General features: G+C 38.1%; 2 protein-coding genes across 2 annotated transcripts; one reads left to right on the forward strand and one right to left on the reverse strand.

Moving 5' to 3' along the window:
• The first annotated feature begins 3698 nt into the window (after window positions 1–3698).
• Window positions 3699–8484, forward strand: LOC127654168 (zona pellucida sperm-binding protein 4-like). Its single transcript, XM_052141217.1, has 8 exons — window positions 3699–4047; window positions 4534–4724; window positions 4878–4975; window positions 5747–5904; window positions 5979–6168; window positions 6390–6534; window positions 6611–6686; window positions 8276–8484. Exons 1-8 carry the CDS (start codon window positions 3699–3701, stop codon window positions 8467–8469), a joined length of 1401 nt encoding a protein of 466 aa, XP_051997177.1. The 3' UTR covers window positions 8470–8484.
• Window positions 8485–8756: 272 nt separating this feature from the next.
• On the reverse strand, window positions 8757–17137 carry LOC127654169 (transmembrane protein 237B-like). Its single transcript, XM_052141218.1, has 10 exons — window positions 17069–17137; window positions 14251–14376; window positions 14048–14141; window positions 13650–13810; window positions 13335–13461; window positions 9663–9854; window positions 9469–9542; window positions 9268–9364; window positions 9078–9199; window positions 8757–8893 (listed from the first exon to the last, which is right to left on the reverse strand). Exons 2-10 carry the CDS (start codon window positions 14366–14368, stop codon window positions 8820–8822), a joined length of 1059 nt encoding a protein of 352 aa, XP_051997178.1. The 5' UTR covers window positions 14369–14376; window positions 17069–17137; the 3' UTR covers window positions 8757–8819.
• Window positions 17138–22474: the final 5337 nt, after the last annotated feature.

Below are 22474 nucleotides of genomic sequence, written 5' to 3' on the forward strand. Positions count from 1 at the left end.
TTCCGCTTGATGACTCAGATCCAGGTGTCATCTTTGGGTGTGGCCACCAGTTCATACCTGGCCTCAACCACCTGCCCTTCCACTCTCAACCTGTGCACCAGTGTGCTGAGCAGCACTGTCGCCTTAGTGTATGCAAATCTGAAAGAGAGAGAGAGAGAGAGAGAGAGAGAAGTAAAGAAAATGCAGCACTTTCACCACTGAAAACAATCAAGTGCAATTCCAGTTCAGATTTGAATATTGTAAATGGTTTATGTATTTGATATCTCACGATAATGTCTGTATAGACCTTATTCATGCTAGTGCCATCTTTGATTTTGAATGGGAATGACAAAGAGGCTCTTACAGTCTCTTCAATGGTCTGTACAGCAGTTTAACATGTTTTTGGATTGTTCCGCGGACAAAACATTGATAAAATATCTGCCCAAGAATATTCAGTATACAAAGAACTCCAGACAACACGAGTTGTGAAAAATCAGAAGTGATCTAGGAGCTTTATACAGCTTTATAGCGTTCGTGCCATTTAAGAGATGGTAGTCTATTCCTCACAGCCTCATTGTCATTCCGATAAATATTAAAGATGGCACTAGCGTGAATAAGGTTCCTCATTGTATCTTAGTTCAGGGCAGGCCTGGTTCCCTGAAAACCCAAGCAGTTTTCATCACTCACTTGTCAGCAAATTCAGGATTAAATCTGTTAAGAAAGAGAAACTATTAAAGGAATAGTTCACCCAAAAATGTAAATTCTTTCAGCATCACCATGGTATATCCCAGTTATGTGACTTCTTCTCCTGAACTCAAATTAAGATTTTTAGACGAATATCTTAGCTCTGTAGTTCCATGCAATGCAAGTGAATGGCAACCAAAACTTTGATCCAAAAAGCACATAAAGTCAGCATAAAAGCATAAAAGTAATCCATATAACTGCTGTGGATAAAACTATATCTTCAGAAGCAGTCGCACCCCCCTCAAGTCCAGGCCTGGGACAAAAGCTCCAGTTGTCCCCCCTTATTGGCAGCCCTGGCCATAATTACATTATACATTGATCTTGGTAAAACCTTTCCACATACAGATTTCAAAACACTTTTTACAGCATGGCTACAGTGTTGGACATCTGTAAGAACTTTAATGTGTTGCAAAACTCAAGAACTTATAGATTTGAATTTAAGCACAATAAATATTTGTACAAGCAAGTCAATGCACATTATACAAGTAAAAAATTCCTTTTGTTTTCGTTCTGTGTATTTTGTAGTCAAAGAATAGATCCACACAAGTCCATGTTTCTTTTAATATTTTTTCTGTTAGTCACTGTCAGTTGGTGATAAAAACGTTTAAAAAAATCACACAAAAATAAATTCATTCTAATCATACAATGCATGGATGAGTGAAAAACCACCGTGCAACTTCTCTCTCGTTAATGTGCGCTCATTCAACCAGAAATGTTTGCTCTTGGTGCTGCCGGTTCACTTAAAGAGACAGTCCTTTTTAAGTGCCTGTTTTACAAATCATTGTAAACTCAATATGTGTGCATATAAACAAACAACAAAAATGCAACAAAATGTAGTAATGTAGTTAGTGGAATAAATGTGAAAATACGTAAATATTTAAAGGCACAATCATACATTATGATTGCTTCTGAAGACATGGATTTGGAGTCGTATGGATTACTGTTATGCTGCATTCATGTGCAGTTTGGGGCTTCAGTTTTTTTTATCACCCATCTGGACATACAGATCCAAGATTGTCTTCTAAAAATCTTTGTTTGTGTTCAGCAGAAGAAATAAAGTCATAGCAGGGTACAGATGCTTCAAAGTGAAATTCAAGGACTTATCAAGAACATTTTTATTTGTTTGCAAGGACTATGCTTGAGATGTCAATAAAAAAAATCTTTATGTGTTCATTTTAAATAAAAATATTTTAGATATATATTTTGCACATTTATTCGGTGTACCAGATGAAGGGGGACAAGGATTTTTTCAGGCAACTGACAAATTCAAATATATTTTCTAAAAAATGTGCCAAACATAGTAAAGCCATTTCATATGGTTAAGTTATAGAATGATACATTTTAATTATTTATTTGGCTATTTGAAAACTTTTTCATGACTAAAAATGTCAAGGGGACATGTTTGTTAACATATTTTTATATTGACCCAAATGTTGTCAGAAACAGCCTGTTTTGTGAGACACAAAGCTTTGTTTGCACAAGGGGGCGGTTGACAGCTCACAAAACTGAATCGTCCATTAATCCACATTCAAATCTCGTTTTACATCTCATTGGAGAATTCTTTCACTCTGGTGAGTAATTTGTAATTAAAACAGATAGTTGTGAGGATTCATACTTGTGAAATCCACTACAGCAGTATTTATAAAAAACAAATATTTTTAAAATCCTACACAAGTAACAATCGATTGTGATTGGCCCATTCTCAACAGCGCTGCCAAAAGTAACAGGTGCCATGTGACAGCGCCGTCTGTCCGCTGCTTCAGCGGTGGACTGGACCGCTGCCATTTGGTTAAAAAGAAAAGGACACAAATGTCCATGTCAAAAAACTGCCATAAAAATATTATATATTACTATTATTTTCCACTTTCACTGACTTTTTTAACCAACTAACTACCAAATATTCATTCATTTTCAGGATTTTAACCCTTTAAATGCCAGTTTGTTTTCATAATGCCAATATTATTTCTCTCTCTCACACACACGCACACACTCTGACATCTATACCAACACACCCACACAATTTTAGCTGTGTTGTTTATTCAATTGGCCTGCTGTGCTCTATAATACAACAAACAGAAAATAGGAAAAAAGCATGTATTTGCTCAATGTGTACTGGTCGGCCCTGCACTGTCTATCACTGTGTCGTCCTGTACTTTTTGCACACGTTTGCATGTGCACTTTATGTAGAAATGTTATTTAGTCTGTGTAGTCTCATGTGGTCTGTGTTTGTCCTGTGTTGTTTTTATGTAGCACCATGGTCCTGGAAGAACATTGTCTCGTTTCACTGTGTACTGTACTAACTGTATATGGTTGAACGACAATAAAAACCACTTGACTTGACTTGACACTTGACATAGGCTTAACATGAGACAAATGGCACCATCTGGTAGAAATATATATATATATATAATTTATTTTATTTATTTATTTTTTAAGCCAGGGCTCCGGAATGACAGCATAATATCATAGAATTTATGATTATATGCTTTAATGGCACTGGGGTGAAATATTGCAGTTTTAATGGGTTTCAATTGGGACATTTTTGTCCTGAAGGTCCTGAGTGTAACTCTTTTGTTTACACAGTGTATTATAGGAACTGAGGTTGAAATATCAAAATTTCCCCAAAAATACACACCGTTCGAAAAAACAAAACGTCAAAAATTAAAAAGACAAAAATGTCTCGAAGGTCGCACAAATGGAGTGGCCTTTCCCTTAATTCCTCCTGCACTGCTGAGACTGATGAAGGTGAATCCAGACTGTTGCAAGTCTTGAGCTTTTAGACGTTTATTTGAAGGTTTTTAGGGGGCGTGACTTGTAGTATTCCTGCCGGACGCAGACAAACCGACACTTCTCGCTAAAATCGCTAGTGTTTATAATTAAGGAGGCGGAGTTAATGATAATTAGGCTTGTTATTTAACTCTTTAAATGTGACACAGAGGCAAAAAGTGTTTACTTCGCGGAAGTAACTCGCAAAAATGTTGATAATTGAAGCATTAATTGCGTTTACGCTTAGTGTATATTTGAGCAATGCTCAGGACCCTCAGTTTCCCTGGCAGATGCCGAAATATCAGGCCGGTGGTTTATCATTTATACCCGCTCTACCTCCACTGAAAGAACTCCCCCAGCAAGAGCTGTATTACCCCCAGCAGGTGTTTCCTCCCGACATGAGGGACCCTCAGGGGCTGTTGTCCTCCTCTGGGTCTCAGCGCTGTGTGGTGGAGCAGTTTGAGCGCATTGAGTGTGGAGAGCCCGACATTACCCCTGCTGAATGCGAGGCCATCAGCTGCTGTTATGATAGACGGAGCTGTTATTATGGCAAGGCAGGTGAGAAGTGAGAGGTTTGCTGTAATGCTGCATAACAGCATGAAATGCGTGAATAGTCTCGAGGGTTTAGCTGCAGGTCCTCCCTTACCACAAGTACTGACGTATAATATTTACTCCAAGGGACTTGTCCCAAAGATTATTTTTTTTTTAACTACAGTAACTGCAGTGTTTGGTATTGTCATTTTACTTGTGTCATTTTTATGACAGTTGTGACATTTGTAGTGTCTAAATATTTAGCTACTATTTTGCATATTAAATACCACATTTTGTTTTATAGAAACAATGGTTAGCCTACCATGCTACTTCAGAACCATCAATGGTTTTACAATGGTCTTGCTACAAATACCATAGTTATACTATGGGCACTATAAAATATTGTGGTATGTTTTCATAAAGGAATGCTATAACTACTGTAAGTCCTTGGAGTTTTTCATGTATAGATTGTGTACAGAAATTCTTATAAGTTGTTTTCCCTGTTTGTACCAGTTACCCTGCAGTGCTCAAGTGATGGGCATTTTGTATTGGTGGTTTCTCGAGATGCCACACTGCCACGCATCAGTCTAGACTCCATCCAAATGCTGGAGAATGACCCCAGTGGACAATGCGCTTCTGTTGCCAGTACTGCCAACTTTGCCATCTATCAGTTTCCTGTCAGCTCCTGTGGCACCAGAATGAAGGTGGGTACAATAGTGGGAAAGCCTTTGATTAGTCCTTATTTGGGTCTGAGAAACAAACCTTAATGTCTTGATGGGGCATATTTACAATGTTCACTGCTACTTCCACCTTATTTTTTTTATTTATTTTTTTACATCTGCACTTTTTTTCTTCAGGAAGAAAGCGGATATGTTATTTATGAGAACATGATGTCATCGGTGTACGAAGTGGGCATTGGACCCCACGGATCCATCACAAGAGACAGTGCTTATGAGTGAGGGAGTTCATCTCATCACATTCTTGTGGTATCACTGTTGTTGCCATCATAATACACCCTATTTGTCAATGTGATCCATTAATTATTGGTAGCAAGCACTTCCTGTCACAGTGAACCTAATCCTAATCCTATTAAGTCTCAAAACACCATACCTACAAATCTGTTGTTTCAAATTTGGCAATTTTGGTAATTTTCTCCACTTTTCCAAACTGCTTGGACCCTGATAATGTGTGTGTGTGTGTGTGTGTGTGTGTGTGTGTGTGTGTGTGTGTGTGTGTGTGTGTGTGTGTGTGTGTGTGTGTGTGTGTGTGTGTGTGTGTGTGTGTGTGTGTGTGTGTGTGTGTGTGTGTGTGTGTGTGTGTGTGTGTGTGTGTGTGTGTGTGTGTGTGTGTGTGTGTGTGTGTGTGTTTATTACTTTGTGGGGACCAAATGTCCCCATAAGGATAGTAAAACCCGAAATTTTTGACCTTGTGGGGACATTTTGTCGGTCCCCATGAGGAAAACAGCTTATAAATCATACTAAATTATGTTTTTTGAAAATGTAAAAATGCAGAAAGTTTTCTGTGAGGTTTAGGGGTAGGTTTAGGTTTAGGGGATAGAATATAAAGTTTGTACAGTATAAAAACCATTATGTCTATGTAAAGTCCCCATAAAACATGGAAACACAAGTGTGTGTGTGTGTTCAGTAGTCACGAATGGCTGGAAAACTCTTAATTATTTTGTCAAAAGGAGTGGGAACCCTCTATATTAACACTGCTTGTCTTTCAGACTAAAATTCCAGTGCAGGTATTCAGGAACTGCAGTTGAGGCTCTTGTGGTTGAGGTAACTACGGTTCCCCCTCCTCCCCCTGTCTTGCAGAAAGGCCCTCTGAGAGTGGAGCTCAGACTTGCTAATGGACAGTGCAGCACTAAAGGATGTTCTGATGGTAAGCAGAATCTAGATATAAATGATTCCCAGATTCACCAACTATTCATTCACAAATCTCCTTGTGTATTTTAGAAGATATGTATACCTCGTACTACTATGAGACGGACTACCCTGTTACTAAAGGATTGAGAGAACCGGTGTATGTGGAGGTGCGGATTCTGGAGCGTACGGACCCAAATATCGTCCTAGTCCTGGACCACTGCTGGGCTACATCCTCCCAGGAACCCCTGAGCCTGCCCCAATGGGACCTAGTAGTTAATGGGTAAACTTTGCTAGTTGCAGAACCGGGTCAATGACCATGTTAACATGCATAAGGATATTCTAAATGGTATGAAATCTGAATGTGCCTATATTAATTGGAATTCTGGGACATGTAAACTTCTAATTGGAGATATGCAATGGCCACACACATCAATATGGACATTTAACTTTTGAAATGGTATTGTCGTCTTTCCTGTTTTTTTTTTTTTTTCTTTGTCCAAGCTGCACTTATAAGGATGACCATTACTTGACCACGATGCTTCCTGTTGGAGAGTCAGGGCTTCAGTACCCATCTCATTATAGACGCTTCGTCATGAAGATGTTCACCTTCGTAAACCAGTCGTCTCTTGTGCCTTTGCAGGAACCAGTATGTGCCCTCTGTCCACTTTACCCCCCCCCGTGCTCTTTCTAGCTGTACCTTTAACCCCCACCTGTTTTAACAGGTCTTCATTCACTGCTCTACTTCTGTTTGCCACCCCTCTGCCACTGAGTCCTGCGAGCCCAGCTGTGGCAGGACACGTGAGTACAGCTGAGGTTTTTACAAGGCTACATGGGATAGACCTTTTGATTTAGCCATCTTAAATTCAACATGGAACAGTGCTCAACCATTTGACTTGCATAATGTGACCCATTACTGAAGAAATGTAAGGTGAAATTTTAAATATTTCATCCATCTGGAATTAATTGGATCTTGTAAATTGGTCTCCATAATACAGCTGGTTAGAAGGTAGGGGTTGAAAACAAAAAGGACATGATGTTGGCCAAAAAAACCGATAGCCGTTTCTGAGGTAGACAATGTGATTTTGATAAAAGATTACAAAGACTATTTAATTTAATTGCAATAGCATGTACCAGTGAATAGGGCTGGGAATTTCAAGGAAAATAACAGTCCAGATTTCTCTTAACGATTCCAGTACCTTTTTTTTTTTTTTTTTTCTTTTTTCTTTTTTCTTTCTTCAAATAATTATTTTAAACTCTTATTGTATTTACTATCCTGCTGTCTGTTACCAAATACAGTTTAGACTGTTATGTAGCCTAATGTTGTACTTCAGGCTTGTGAGGCACCACCAGTTCTTATTTAATTTCGAGCTGGACAGTTATAATTTATAATTGGTATAAGATTACTTCCATAACCGACTTTAAATGGAAGCGCATACGTTTTTAGATCCAAAAGAGCCCTTTGATCAAGAATAAAATACACTTGGTACAGCTGTGTGTTATGCTGTAGGGTCAGTAGAGGGCAGTGCTGCTGCAGAAATGTGCAGCTGGAAACACTGTCAGAGTATTTCAGGACTGTGTTCCAGCCGCATCGACTGAAAATTGCATGCAGGAGAACTATTAACGGAACTGAAAGTCACAAAGATCATACGATTCTGGCATGTTTTTAAAGAATGGAACTGGTTCCCAACCCTTCCAATGAATATTTAACCAGGAATGTGTAATAGTCTGGGTTCAATTAAAAATCTAAGCTCAAATGACAGCATTTGTGGCATAAAAAAATGGACTCATGCCTCCCTATTCTTAAAAAAAAAAAAAAATCTTAGTAACAGTGAGACTCTTAAAATGCAAGTGAATGGGGCCAATCCATAAACATTAAAATGCACACTGTGTTAAAACTATAGCCACAAGACGTAAATGGTATCAGTGTTTACACAGCGATTTTTATCACTCTAAAATTGATAGTTATATTTAATTTTACAGCATAGTTGCCATGACAACTTGACTGTAAACCCTAAAACGGCCATGGACACAACGATTTAAACCACTTTAAAGCTCAAATAATGCATGAGTATTAACAGAATTAATGTGCTTTTATAAAATTTGAAGCTTCACATTTCTACTTTTAAACCCTCCAACAATTGGCCCCATTCACTTCCATTGTAAGTGCCTCATTGTTTATTTTTAATTTAAGAAAATGACGAGTCAAACCATTTTTTTGTACTAATCAACATTATGCCACAAATGCTATCGATCGAGCATAACTTGAATTGAACCCGGGATATTCCCATTTAAGAGAGTAAAGGGTCCATTTTGATTACATGACCAGATTAATAGAGATTGGCCAAGACTTGTTGAAAAATCTATTTTTCTATTTTCCTGTCTTTTAGGAAGAGCAATCTCACATAAACGGGAGGATTTTGAGGAAGTTTTGGTTTCGAGTGGCAAGGTCATTCTTCTCTCTGATTTGCTAGTTTCTGAGAGTCTATCGGAGAAAGAAGGTAAAAATCCACCATTTGTGAACACTTGTACAGTCTATGTTCAACAAGCTGGCATCTATCTGAAAATGTTTGACCTCTTCTAGTTCCACTGACATTACCTTGTGTATTATGGGTGACGGCAGCTCTCGCTATGTTTGGTGTTTGTGGACTTTTGTTGGCTGTTTTAATCCAGCGGTCCAGACCTCGACCAGAGCCCACTCCAGTGTGATTTATTTTGGGTTTTGTTTTAAATAAAATGACAAAGAAATTGACCTCTTTCGTGTGATCACTTGCTACTGTCCAATAATGTCCAAGACAACATTGGATATTTGGAAATATGTATTGCACAATGGGAAGACCTCACGATGTGGAAGCATAAGATATAGAACAGTATGTACAATGACAAGTCTACAACAACTATCAAAATGGAGTAAAAAAATAAATAAAAATGCATTCAGATGTCTTGAGCGGTGATGTTTCCTTCCTTCTCAACTTTTGGACAGTCCACTTCCATTGACATTAAAAACTCTGTATGAAAAAAGACATAACCGCATTTACTGTTGTTTTAAACAATGAAAACTTGAGAATTTCAGCTTGTACAGAGGCTATGTTCAGAATAGCACATTACTAGTATCATATAACTTGAGCATACGGTCTTGCATATTGTATCCCATAATGCCAACACTAAACTTTGGCCACTTGTTGCACATACCTTCTGTGTGGTCAATATCTGGGCATGTTGACACCAGAACCCAAGCCAGCCCGACCAGCAAAGAGACCACAAGGTTCACTATGATCCAGGGGTACAGGATGGTCCGCTCTGAGTCCAGCTGCCTGCAAAAAGCTCTGATCACTGTAAGAAATTTATCCAGTTTGCACTTGTGAATGAGAAGAGGTCTTACCACAGTGTCAGATTTGAGCTTGAGGGTTGATTATAGAGATTGATGCGATCGCTAGTCATCTGCTGGCTTAACGATAAAACGAGGGCAGAGAAATACACTGAAAAAGAAAGATTTATTCATTAAAAAAAGTCTTAATGTATTCATGTCTTTTTATATTCATACATTCGTTTCTTGAGAAAAAGGAGGATGTGACAAACTCACAGAGGGAAGCAAGTGCCACCGGATTCAGGGTTAGTAAACTCCGCATGGCCGCAGGAGCTTTGGCCAGATTCAACCTACGTAGGAAAGAGAGAATAGACACTCTTACTCTTATAAAGGACTCTGGCATCTGCAAATACTTAAGTGGCTACAGTGTTTTGGTTTAAGTGGAAAGCCATTTAGGATAGGTGGTCCACCTGTCAAAGGCAGAGACAGTGCTGAGGGCCAGGAGCAGGTAGAGCAGGGACTGTGCGGGGTAGGCCAGTGTATGATATTGCTGAAGTAGGTTTGAAAGCGTTCTCATCTGTTCACCAGCCAATGCGTAGACCACGATGATGTTCCACACAGCATAACCAGCCAGGAAGCCATGAGAAAACAGGCCGATAACCCTGTGTCGTGAGAATAGACAATAGTCTTTTTGCAGATGTGCACAGGCCGGTTGCACCAGCTATACGCAAGTTACAACTTAGCCTAGTTGTGGTGTAAATAGGCACTTAAGTCACAATTTTACACACTACTAAATATGTGAGAGTTGCACCATTAAACGTAACCCTATGTATAAATTAATAAAAAAAACAGACTCCCTTAATGACATCAATGTTTTGGTTGACCGGCTTCAGTCATTTCGACATATATGATGATGTTGACCTTTACACTCGATTATGTTTACGGGAGAAAACATTATGTAAAAAACGTCCTTTCCTTTGTACGCCACCGGGTCTCAAGTTTCAACATACGAGATGTATAAGATATTCAAATTAATAAATGTCTATTTTTCCATGCCTGTTGAGTTGGTATTTATTTATTGCCTCATACTCCTTTTTAGATACCGTTATTAAATATTGTTATTTACATAGCTAAATATACCATTAATGAAATCTTGTTTTATGTATCGTATTTCAATGAGGGATATAATTTAATACAGCTGAGAGTAACGTGAGCAAACAAGGTTTGAACATCAACCATAACTAGATCAAACTGAAATGCACGGCTTTTTACACTTCTATGTACAAATTCATAGACTATTTATTGGATCAATACAAGTAAATGTCATATTATGCGAGTATGCATTACTTAAATAGTAGGTCGTAAGCTCTCCGCAAAGTCTTGCCTTAAGAACAGGTGGTGCAACCAAATTAAGCACTGACTTAGTTACAAACTAATTAGTAGTTACTAAGCCCTTGACTGAACGTTATGTCTCAACTTAATTACGCACAGCTGGTGCAATCCTACCCAGTAGGATAGACAAGTCGATACTATGAAATGTGAATTACTTTGCATCTACATAAAAACACATGTTAGACCAACAATATTCCCCCAAATGTTGTCCCAACTATCCTATCAGAGTTGTCTGAATGAACAATTTCATATTAAACAATGTTGCTGATTTGCAAGTTCCCAGCATGCATTGCAACATGAATAAATTATGCCGTAAGTGTTATAGGGTTAATTTTTTGCTGTTTGTTGACTTTATTTATGTGATATTTGTTGTTTTGTGTTGCCACTGTTAGTCAATTGTTGTGTGGTGATGTTAAGAGCTCATCTTTTAACTTAAAGGAATATTCTGGGTTCAATACAAGTTAAGCTTAATCGACAGCATTTGAAGCATAATACTGATAACCATAATTTATTTAGACTCGTTCCTCCTCTTTCTATAAAAAAAAAAAAAAAAAAGCACACATCTGGGCTACTGTGAGGCACTTGCAATGGAAATGAATGGGCCAGTTTTTTAAAGTTTAAATACCATTTCAAAAGATTAGCCACATGACAAAGGATATGCGTGTGAACGTGATTTTAGTGTGATTAAAATCACTTGCAAACCTTTTCTGTGTAAAGTTACAGCCAATTTTACATCTTCATTGCCATGATGATGTAATGCCAACAAACCCTAAAATTACTGTAGTACAATTTAAACAAGTTAACTCAAATAGTACATGAGTTTTAACAAAATAATTAATGTAAGTTATTTTATAAAATGATAAACTGATTTTATATCCTACTAAAATTGGCCCCATTCACTTCCATTGTAAGTGCCTCATTTTAACCTTCATTTCTGCTTTTTGAGTTGAAATTAATTTTGTTGACTCCCCGTTATTGAAGTTTGTGTGTTAAGGGTTGAAGCCAAATGTGTATCTGTCAATTTTATGTACCGTTTTGTCTTGCAAGATATACCTCTCTTCAGAGGCAAACATTGCAGTTAACTTCATGAAAAACTAATTGAAATGGGAGAAAATGAAATGAGAGTAATTTGAAGATGAAATTTCTCGGATTGATAGTTGGATAAACAAGTCGTTTTCTGAACAAGCATTTTTGCATTTAGTGAACAAATAAATGAACATTGACAACTAATACTTGTCTCTGCATATTTAGCTGAGATGGAAGGTATTTTAATATCCAAAAAATGGCAACTAATCAGAATCAAGCTTTCAAGAGTGCTGCGGTATTTTGACAAATGTTATAGATTCATGTTTCAGTCACTAAAGTTGGTGCCATCACAATACAAAAATTGTATTAATCGATACTGATACCAGTGAAATTTCACAGTTCTCAAAACAAATTTCTATACCAATGCAAAAATATACTAATATGGCTATGTGCTATGGAGCAAAGTCATTTAGCATATTTGAAGTTTAATTTCAATGTAAATAATACATTAAAAGAAATGGATGCTTGCTTCAAATGTTTCTCAATTATGCATTGCTTAAGTTTATTTAAGTAGGGCCCTAATTAAATATTTTTTACTTTTTCCCAAATCATGTTTTGTTTTTTGTTTTAGAATGGTTTTAAAATTTAATCTCACCATCAAAATGGTGTCTAATCAAATTAATTATTTTAACAGCTGAACATGGAACAAATAATTTTTTTAATTTGTTTTATTTTAACATTTAAAAAAATAATAAAGCAATAACTTTTCAACATATCATTGAATTTAACAGCACTCTTGCTTGTGATGTATTGCTTAACTTTCATTATTTATATTACTACAGTGCATATTACATTTTACTGTACAGTTGTATTATACTTCTGTTACAATTTCTTCAATATCAGATGTCTAGCTTTTATTTTGACGCAAGCTTTTATTTTGATTTGTTTTTAACGGAAGCTTCACTTCTCTGGATAAACAGACGAGATCTATAAACAGTACACCACATAGCCTAGTCTGATCATTTAAAGCGCTAATGCAGTAATTTAATTATAAATATATAGTCTACATGTGCTGCATGCTTCATAGTGGATTAGTGCTCTGCTCTGTCATCTCATACAACACAAATGATTCACAATATCTTTGGACTTTCCAGTGTATGAGCGGTCGTCTTAAATCTCGCATCTCATACAGTTGTGTGTCAGTCAAACAGCATGCAGGTATCGAATTGTCGGTGCTTGGTACTCCCGATACTGCAGAAACACTGGTATCGTGACATATCATTTTTTTTTTTTGTATTTACTTTTTGACTTCACTAGCTACAACAGTATTGACACCTTATGTTTTCTATTCTTTTCCTTGACCGTAATGCTCATACTGTAATTTTAGGGCTGTCTGGCCTTAAGAGATTTGTGTAGTGCTTCAAAGTATGTCAGGTTAATTCTGAGTCGCACAGGTTTTATGGTCTGCGACATCATCTTTAGCGTAATCTGCGCAATGTGCCAAGTGGCCATTTACCACAAAATCAAGCAGGAAAAAACTGTGGTTCTGCTGGGCCCCGTCTGTCCAGGGCCCTTAGAATCATGACCAACCATCCCCATTACGGCACCCCTGCCTGTGACTCGAGTCAAAAAATGCAGACAAATTGGGCCGATAGTGAACTTGGCGAAAGATGATTTGGATGAATGGCAATTGGATGGCAATTAAAATCGAATGTCAGAGACACCTGAAGCCGCTGTGTACTCTCATAGAAACATCTCTAGTGGTCCACATTGAATGAATGTCTATAAAGCTCTGCTCCATCTGGCTGCTGGCCTTCCATTGGTCCACTCGCTCAGCTGCTTGAATACGACCTGCCACCAAACAAACATTGTCACTACTGGGACACAACTTTTGATATGACATTTTGATATGAGGTACAGATTCACTTTAAAGTATACATTTTGTCAATGTCAGAATCCTAAAGTTGCAACTAACAGCCATAAACAAAAACATGGAGCACATACCAACTGACTTCATCTTGCGTTTGCGTGACACTTACGGCTCTTCTCTACGAACACCTTCCCCACAGGCTGGCTCTGCCCTTGGGGAGCAGAGAACAAGGAATGTGGAGGCACCGGCGCCTGGGGGTCTGTGATGATGTCATCATCCTCCACATCCAGTTCATTGTTGAACTGTGTATCTGTCACTTTAGGCTTCACTCTGCAGAAAGGGAGTGATGAAAGCATTCATTAAAGGGCAAATTAAATCAGAACGGCTCTTGTAAAATACAAACAAAAAAGTGGTGCACCTGAATTACCAGAACCTTCCTTATTTTGGATAAAAAAAAATAGATTTCTACAAGACAATGACATTAATTAATTTTCTCTAAAACTGCTTCGAAATGATGCGTGTTATGAAAAGTGCTATTTAAATAAAAATGACTTGACAATGACTCACTTCCTCTTTTTTGGTTTCCGTGTGACCTCTTCATCAGTGTTCTGATCCATTATATCTCCATTTGAAACCAGGTCAGTCTGATCTCCCTCCACATCTGACCAAACAAAGCAGGCCAGTATTATGTAGCCGTAGGGATCATATCTATATTTAAAAAGTCCTTACACTAATACAGATTAAAAAGGATGTGTCGCTAGTGTTTTTACCGATGGCCTGTGCTTTCTTTTTCTTTTTCCTCCTCTGTGGTGGATTGTCTAGCGGCTCCGGGGTCAAAGGTTCAGGAATTGCGGACTCTCTGCGACTGGCCAGTCCTCCCATTTCCATTCCAGCATCTACAGAAGTCAAGGGGGAAACCACCTTATCATAAGTACACACAGACTAGACAAATACAGCAACATAACACTTTCCATTTTAGATTCACTATCCCCATTTAAAAATCTAGATACATTTAGCTTTTAAAGGAATATTCTGGGTTTAATGCAATTTAAGGTCCATGATTTTGACTTATTTTGTCCCTCAAAAAAAAAAAATGAAATAAAATCAAGGTTATAATAAAATGGAAGTGAATGGGCCCAATTTTTGGAGGGTTTAAAAGCAGATGTGAAGCTTATAAATTAGTAAAAATCTTACACTAATTATTCTGTTAACTTTAAAAGTCATAGTTTTTACACTTGTTATAGTGTTTATGGTGTTATGTCATCATGGCACTAAAGTTGTAAAATTGGAAATAACTTTACACTGAAAAGGTTAGTAAGCAATTTTACAGTTGAAGTCAGAAGTTTACATACACTTTGGTTGAAACTCATTTTTTAAGTACTCCACAGATTTAATATTAGCAAACTATAGTTTTGGCAAGTTGTTTAGGACATCTACTTTGTGCATGACACTTAATTTTTTCAACAATTGTTTACAGACAGATTGTTTCACTTTTAATTGACTATATCAAAATTCCAGTGGGTCAGAAGTTTACAAATACTAAGTTAACTGTGCCTTTAATCAGCTTGGAAATTTCCAGAAAATGATATCAAGCCTTTAGACAATTAGCTTCTGATAGGAGGTGTGCTGAATTGTAGGTGTACCTGTGGATGTATTATAAGGCCTACCTTCAAACTCTATGCTTCTTTGCTTGACATCATGGGAAAAGCAAAAGAAATCAGCCGAGACCTCAGAAAACAATTTGTGGACCTCCACATGTCTAGTTCATCCTTGGAAGCAATTTCTAAATGCCTAAAGGTACCCCGTTCATCTGTACAAACAATAGTACACAAGTATAAACACCATGGGACCACACAGCCATCATACCACTCAGGAAGGAGATGCATTCTGTGTCCTAGAGATGAACGTAGTTTGGTGTGAAATGTGCAAATCAATTCACAGCAAAGGACCTTGTGAAGATGCTGAAGAAAACAGGTAGACAAGTATCTATATCCACAGTAATACAGCCCTTTATCAACATAACCTGAAAAGCTGCTCAGCAAGGAAGAAGTCACTGCTCCAAAACTGCCATAAAAAAGCCAGACTACAGTTTCCAACTGCACATGTGGACAAAGATCTTACTTTTTGGAGAAATGCCCTCTGGTCTATTGAAACAAAAATTTTACTGTTTGGCTATAATGACTATTAATATGTTTGGAGGAAAAAGGGGGAGGCTTGCAAGCTGGCATCGTGTTCATAGGTGGAAATCGCGGGGGGGGGTCAGGAATATAATTAAAATATGTGTATTGTAAATAATATAATGATATATTCTTAAATTACAAATTTAAACGGGGCAACAACAAAAAAAACCTTGGTGTCCCCTTCAAAAATTGCTCTTCAGAATTGTTATGTTTATTGTCCCCCCAACATTTTGATGAAATTTTCGCCCCTGATCGTGTTATGTGGGTGCTTTGCTGCAGCAGGGACTGGTGCACTTCACAAAATCGATGGCATCATGAGGAAGGAAAATTATGTGGATATATTGAAGCAACATCTCAAGACATCAGCCAGGACGTTAAAGCTTGGTCCAAATGGACAATGACCACAAGCATACCTACAAAGCTGTGGCAAAATGGCTTAAGGACAACAAAGTCAAAGTATTGGAGTGACCATCACAAAGCTCTGACCTCAATCTGATTTCTGGGCAGAACTGAAAAAGCGTGTGTGAGCAAGGAGGTCTACAAACCTGACTCCATCATACCAGTTCTGTCTGGAGGAATGGGCCAAAATTTAAGCAACTTATTGTGAGAAGCTTGTGCAAGGCTCCACAAAACGTTTGACCAAAGATAAACAATATAAAAGGCAATGCTATCAAATACTAACAAAGTGTATGTAAACTTCTGACCCACTGGGAACGTGATGAAAGAAATAAAAGCTGAAATAAATCATTCTCTCCACTATTATTCTGACATTTCACATTCTTAAAATAAAGTAGTGATCCTAACTGACCTAAGACAGCGAATGTTTTCTACGATTAAATGTTTTTCTTGTAACTTCTGACTTCAACTGTATCACACTAAAATCATGTTGACACATTGTTTATAACGTCTTGTTGCTGTACTTTTGAAACGGTGAGTATTTTAACATTTACAGACTGGCGCCATTTACTTCCAGTGTAAGTGCCGCACCGTAACACAGGGTTATTTTTTTTTTTAAAGAAAAGGAGGGACGAGTTGAAATGTCACGAAATCATGCAATAAATGCTGTCAGATGAGCTAAACTTGTTTCGAACCCACAATATTCATTTAATTAGCCATGAAAACTCAAGTTTTCAAACAACAAACATGGTAAAATCACTGTAACGTAATGCCATAAATAATGGCTTGTCGCTTTTATAAACCACAATATGATGAAAACACAAATATTCAGTAAATAATTACATTATCAATACTAATATTTAAAACATATATATTTATTTTGTTAATTAAGCATAACTCGTCCAATCAGATTTGAGGACCGGAACTAACTGGTGTGTGTGTATATATTAATATATTGTGTTTTGTTTACATGATATAGATTTATGATTATATGCATCTCATCTGAACTCACCATCAGGTTCCTCCACACTCTCCACATCTCTCTTGGCTTTCTTTTTCCTACTTTTTGGGGCAGGTATCTCCTCTGTAAAGGACAGTGGATTTATATCTTTTTAAAGTGTTACAACCATTTATTAACCTAATACTTAACATAAATCAAAAGTAAATGATCAAAAAGACTTTTCTACAAACATTTAGAAAATAATAATAATAGAAGTATTTTTGGACACTAAATGTCATGAGATTTGCAAGTTTTATAGAGAAACATTCACCTGCTGTGTCTTGACTGTGTATGTTAGCATAATGAAGGAAGAAGAAAGAAATAAAGAGTGTCAGAATGCCAATTTCTTTTATAGTATCAGGTAAAAAAATAAACAACATCTTACTCTACAAGGCAAGGATTTCTTACCTTGACATTGATGGTAGTGTGCGTGGCCCCCGCTGAAATGTAAAAAATGTGTATCATATTAGAAAAAACAGCTGTCTTAAAACATCACACCCTTAATGTTTACAAACTTCTAGAGGCCAAAAAATTCATCACTGCAAAGGGAACCACCCAACACTGGACCTGTTGAGCGGTCTACGTGTGTGTCTAATTAAGCTTACCATCGTCTTTTTTGCCATTTCACTCAAGTGTACAAGGGGAATACAAGAGAGCTGTCAGAAATGTGTACATTTGCGAATACACAAAAACACCTCGGTGCACTTACACCAAGGATTAATGTGAGTCTAAATCTGAGACGGGCATCTGCCAAGCAACAGGATTATGAGGGAGGAGCCAGGATAAAATAGTGTTATTCAATCTTCTGACACACACCCTTATATACAGAGGATCCCAGGGCTGCTCTGCTTCTTGACCAATCATTTCCACGACTTTGCCTGTTGTTTGTGATTACCGGATAATGATTTTTAAAAATAATTGAATAGAAATATTTTAGAGCTGACCATAACTAAAAAACTAATTCTTTATTTAATCATTGCCATGAGTTTTCCATGCATGGAAATCACAATTTCCTAATATTTCCAAGTTTTCCATGACTGCGGAAACTCTAAGTAAAGCTAACTTTAAAGCAGGGGATCTCTTAAAAAGCTTAAAGGAAAAGTTCACCCAAAAATGAAAATTCTCTCATTTACTCACAGTGTCACATTTTGGTCTGTTCTCAACCAAAACCAATTGGATTGCTTCAGAAGGCATTGATTAAACCACTGAAGTAATATGGATTACGTTTATGCTGCCTTTATGTGCTTTTTGGAGCTTCAGTGTTTTGGTTACCATTCACTGGCATTGAATGGACCTACAGAGCAGGGGTGTTTCTAGAGAGGGGGGCCTGGGGGGAGGAAGTGGCCCCCCGTACAGAAGCCTGGCCCTTCCATGTGCCCACCCACTCACAGCCCCACAACTTCACCGGTTGGATAATATAACAATCCTCCCACCCCCAGTCGGACGAAATTTCGGTGCCACCCCAGACTGATCATGGTACCCTGCCCAGCCCCCCTGCTACAGAGCTGAAATATCTTGGTTTGTATTCTGTTGAAGAAAGAAAATCATACATATCTAGGATGGCCTGAGGGTGAATTTACAGTTTTGGGTGAACTATTCCTTTAAAATTAGCTTAAATGTATCTGTTTATTTACTTTTTTGGTAAAGTAAATGCTATGGCAGGTTTAAGTTCTAATCAGGGCATTAAGGAGCAGTAGCAGATCCTGGCATTGGCGATACAGGCAGGCGCCCCGGGCGGCAACGCTCTCTGGAAAGCACTACAAGGTATCTGATCAATCGCCCCTGCACAGAGCTCGTAAGATCAAGACGTGAGAAAGGTGCCCCAAATCGTGCCCCCTCGCTTGCGATGGGAGAGAGGCACCCCAAATCATACCACCACGTGACCTGTCCCCGCACAGAGCTCGCAAGATCACGATGGGGTAAGGAGTTGTTCCTGACAGGCTACTCAGCCTAAAATGCTCTAAATGTTAGGATTATAGATGTTCATAATGCATTCTGAACAAACATAAGATGACCATAATCAACAGTATAGGACATAATCACCGTGGCACAGGATCGAATCGTGGTCTTGAGAAAATAAGTATCAACCATTTGATTGCTGGGCAGATTTGACAACATCATTGATGATTTTTGCATCAATGAAATCTAGGAGGGGAGGTTATAATTCAAATTAGGAATTATGTGTAATAGCACAAGCAGCAATCTGTAAGTATTCTGCCATTTTCTTTATTTAATGTACATGTTAATATAATTAGGCAAATATAAATATATATATATATATATATATATATATATATATATATATATATACATGCACTGGCGGCCAAACTTTGGAATAATGTGCAGATTTTGCTGTTTCGGAAGGAAATTGGTACATTTAATTCACCAAAGTGGCATTCAACTGATCACAAAGTATAGTCAGGACATTACTGATGTAAAAAACTGCACCATCACTATCTGAAAAAGTTATTTTTTATCAAATCGAGACAGCAGACATAATTCCAACACCTTATCCTTGAGTAATCATGCTAAATTGATCATTTGGTACTAGAAAATCACTTGCCATGATATCAAACACAGTTGAAAGCTGTTTGGTTCATTAAATGAAGCTGAACATTGTCTTTGTGTTTGTTTTTGAGTTGCCTCAGTATACAATAGACTGACATGTCTTAAAGGGTTAGTTCACCCAAAAATGAAAATGATCCCATAATTTACTCACCCTCAAGCCATCCTAGTTGTATTTGACTTTCTTCTTTCAGCCAAACACAATCGGAGTTATATTGAAAAATATCCTGGCTCTTCCAAGCTTTATAATGAGAGTGAATGGTAACTTTTTTGGTTTTGAATCCCCAAAAAGCACATCCATCCCTCAAAAAAGTAATACATATGGCTCCAGGGGTTAATAAAGGCCTTCTGAAGTGAAGCAATGTGATTTTGTAAGAAAAATATCCATATTTATAACTTTATAAACTATATGCAAATATATACATTTCTATATTTATTGTCTAGTTATACCCAAAAATGTAAATTCTCTCATAATTTACTCACCCTCATGCCTTCTCACCCACACCTTATGTCGCTTCTGAAGACATGGCTTTAACCACTGGAGTCTTAAGGACTACTTTTATGCTGCATTTATGTGCTTTTTGAAGTTTCAAAGTTCTAACCAACATTTACTTGCATTGTATGGACCTAAAAAGCTAAGGTATTCTTCTAAAAATGTTTTCATTTGTGTACAGAACAAAGAATGACATACACATCTGGGATGTCATAAGGGTGATTAAACGATGATACGATATTAATTTGGGGGGGTTGGAAAGTTAAGGGGAGCGCCACTTTAGATCTCGCCTAGGACACCATGTAAGCCAGAACCGACACTGTTAAGGAGCATAAAAACATACAGTAAAACATTGTGAGCTTACCCTCTGTTCTTTAGGAATTGGGGGCCTATATATAATATCATATCCAAAAACAACAGATCTGAACAAAAGACAAGAGAGCGAGCAACATACCTCTGCGTCGGTATCCATTGTTTTCAGTTGTATAGTAAACGCTATTGGATTCATTTGTGGTTATCTTTGACTTCGCATTTTGTTGGTCCGAGATTTTGTTTTACACGTTTCTATTGTTGACGTTGGAGACGAGTGGGCGTGTCTCATTTCCGTGACGTACTATCTATACTAGACGCGCGCAGGATTTGGAACATGAGGCCGACAACCGTGGTGTCATCTGTAAATTCAGGAGCTTGACAGGGGGGTCATTTGCAGTGCATTTATTCATGTACAGGGAGAAGAGCAGTGGAGAGACAACACATCCCTGAGGAGCACCAGTGCTAACAGTGAGGATGTGATGTGAGTTTCCCCAGTCTCACTAGCTGCTGCCTGTCTGTCAGAAAGCTGATGATCGACAGATTGGGGTGGGTATGGAGAGCTGGGTCAGTTTGGTTGAGAGACGGTATTGAATGCTGAACTGAAGTCCACAAATAAGATCCTTGCATAAGTCCCAGGTCTGTCAAGGTGTTGCAGGATATAATGCAGTCCCATGTTGACAACATCATCCACAGACCTGTTTGCTCATTAAGCAAACTGAAGGGGGTCCAGCAGGGGTCCAGTGATGTATTTCAGGTAGGCCAAAACCAATCTCTCAAATGACTTCATGACCACAGACATGAGAGCGACAGGTCTGTAGTCATTAAGTTCTGTGATTTTGATGGTGGAGCGTTTGTAGCAGCAGGGAACTTCACACTGCTCCAGTGATCTATTGAAGATCTGTGTGAAGATGGGGGCCAGTTGGTCAGCACAGCTTTCAGACAGGCAGATGAAACACTGTCTAGGTCTGAAGCTTTCCTAGTCTTCTATTTCTTGAAGACCTGGCACACATCCTCCTCACAGATCATAAGTGCAGGCTGAGTAACAGGTAGGGGGAGGAGAGAGGATCCAGGAGGTGTTGGTGTGTGTGTGTGTGAAGTGAAGATCAGAGCAGGGGAGGGATGTAAGATTGGGCTTTTCAACCTGCAGTAAAACACATTCACTTCATCAGCTATTAGTTGACTCTCTACAGAGCGAGGGGGTGGTGTCTTGTACTTGGTGATACTTTTCAGGTCTTTCCACACATATGCAGGATGGTTGGCTGGAAAAAGTTTTTTCAGCTTTTCAGAGTAGCTTCATTTAGCCACTCTGATTTCCTTAGTCAGTGTGTTTCTGGCCTGGTTGTTCAAGATTTTATCCCATTTCTGTAAGCATCATCTTTGGAATGACGAAGCTGTCTGAGTTTAGCTGAAAACCATTATCAAATTATTGAATGATAAAAAAGTCTTGTAGGGATGCACATATCCTCAAAGAAACTGATATATGATGTCACAGTATCTGTGAGCTTGTCCAGGTCAGTGGCTGTAGCTTCAGAAACACTCCAATCAGTGCAGTCAAAACAGGATTGTAGTTCCAGCTCTGCTTCCTTGGTCCATCTATTTACAGTCCTAACTACAGGCTTAGCTGATTTTAGTTTCTGCTTGTAGGTCGGGAGAAGATGAACCAGACAGTGATCAGGAAGTCCTAAAGTTGCATGTGGGAAAGAGCGATAAGCATAGCAGTAGTCCAGTATAGTTCTGTCTTTGGTGGGGCATGTGATGTGTTGTTTGTATTTGGGCAGTTCATGTGTGAGGTTTTCTTTGTTAAAATCCCCAAGAATAATAATAAGTGAGTCTGGGTGTTGTTGCTCCATGTCTGTGATGTGATCAGCCAGCTGTTAAAGTGCTGCATTCATGCATGCTTTTGGAGGGATATACACACACCAGAATGAACGAGGAAAACTTCCACGGCGAGTAGAAAGGCTTACAGTTGATGAAGAGCGCTTCTAAATTAGGACAGCACATCTTCTTCAACGCTGTTACATCTGTACACCAACTTTCATTGATGTAAA

This window comes from Xyrauchen texanus, chromosome 13 (assembly GCF_025860055.1).
Source record: "Xyrauchen texanus isolate HMW12.3.18 chromosome 13, RBS_HiC_50CHRs, whole genome shotgun sequence".
Classification (NCBI taxonomy): domain Eukaryota; kingdom Metazoa; phylum Chordata; class Actinopteri; order Cypriniformes; family Catostomidae; genus Xyrauchen; species Xyrauchen texanus.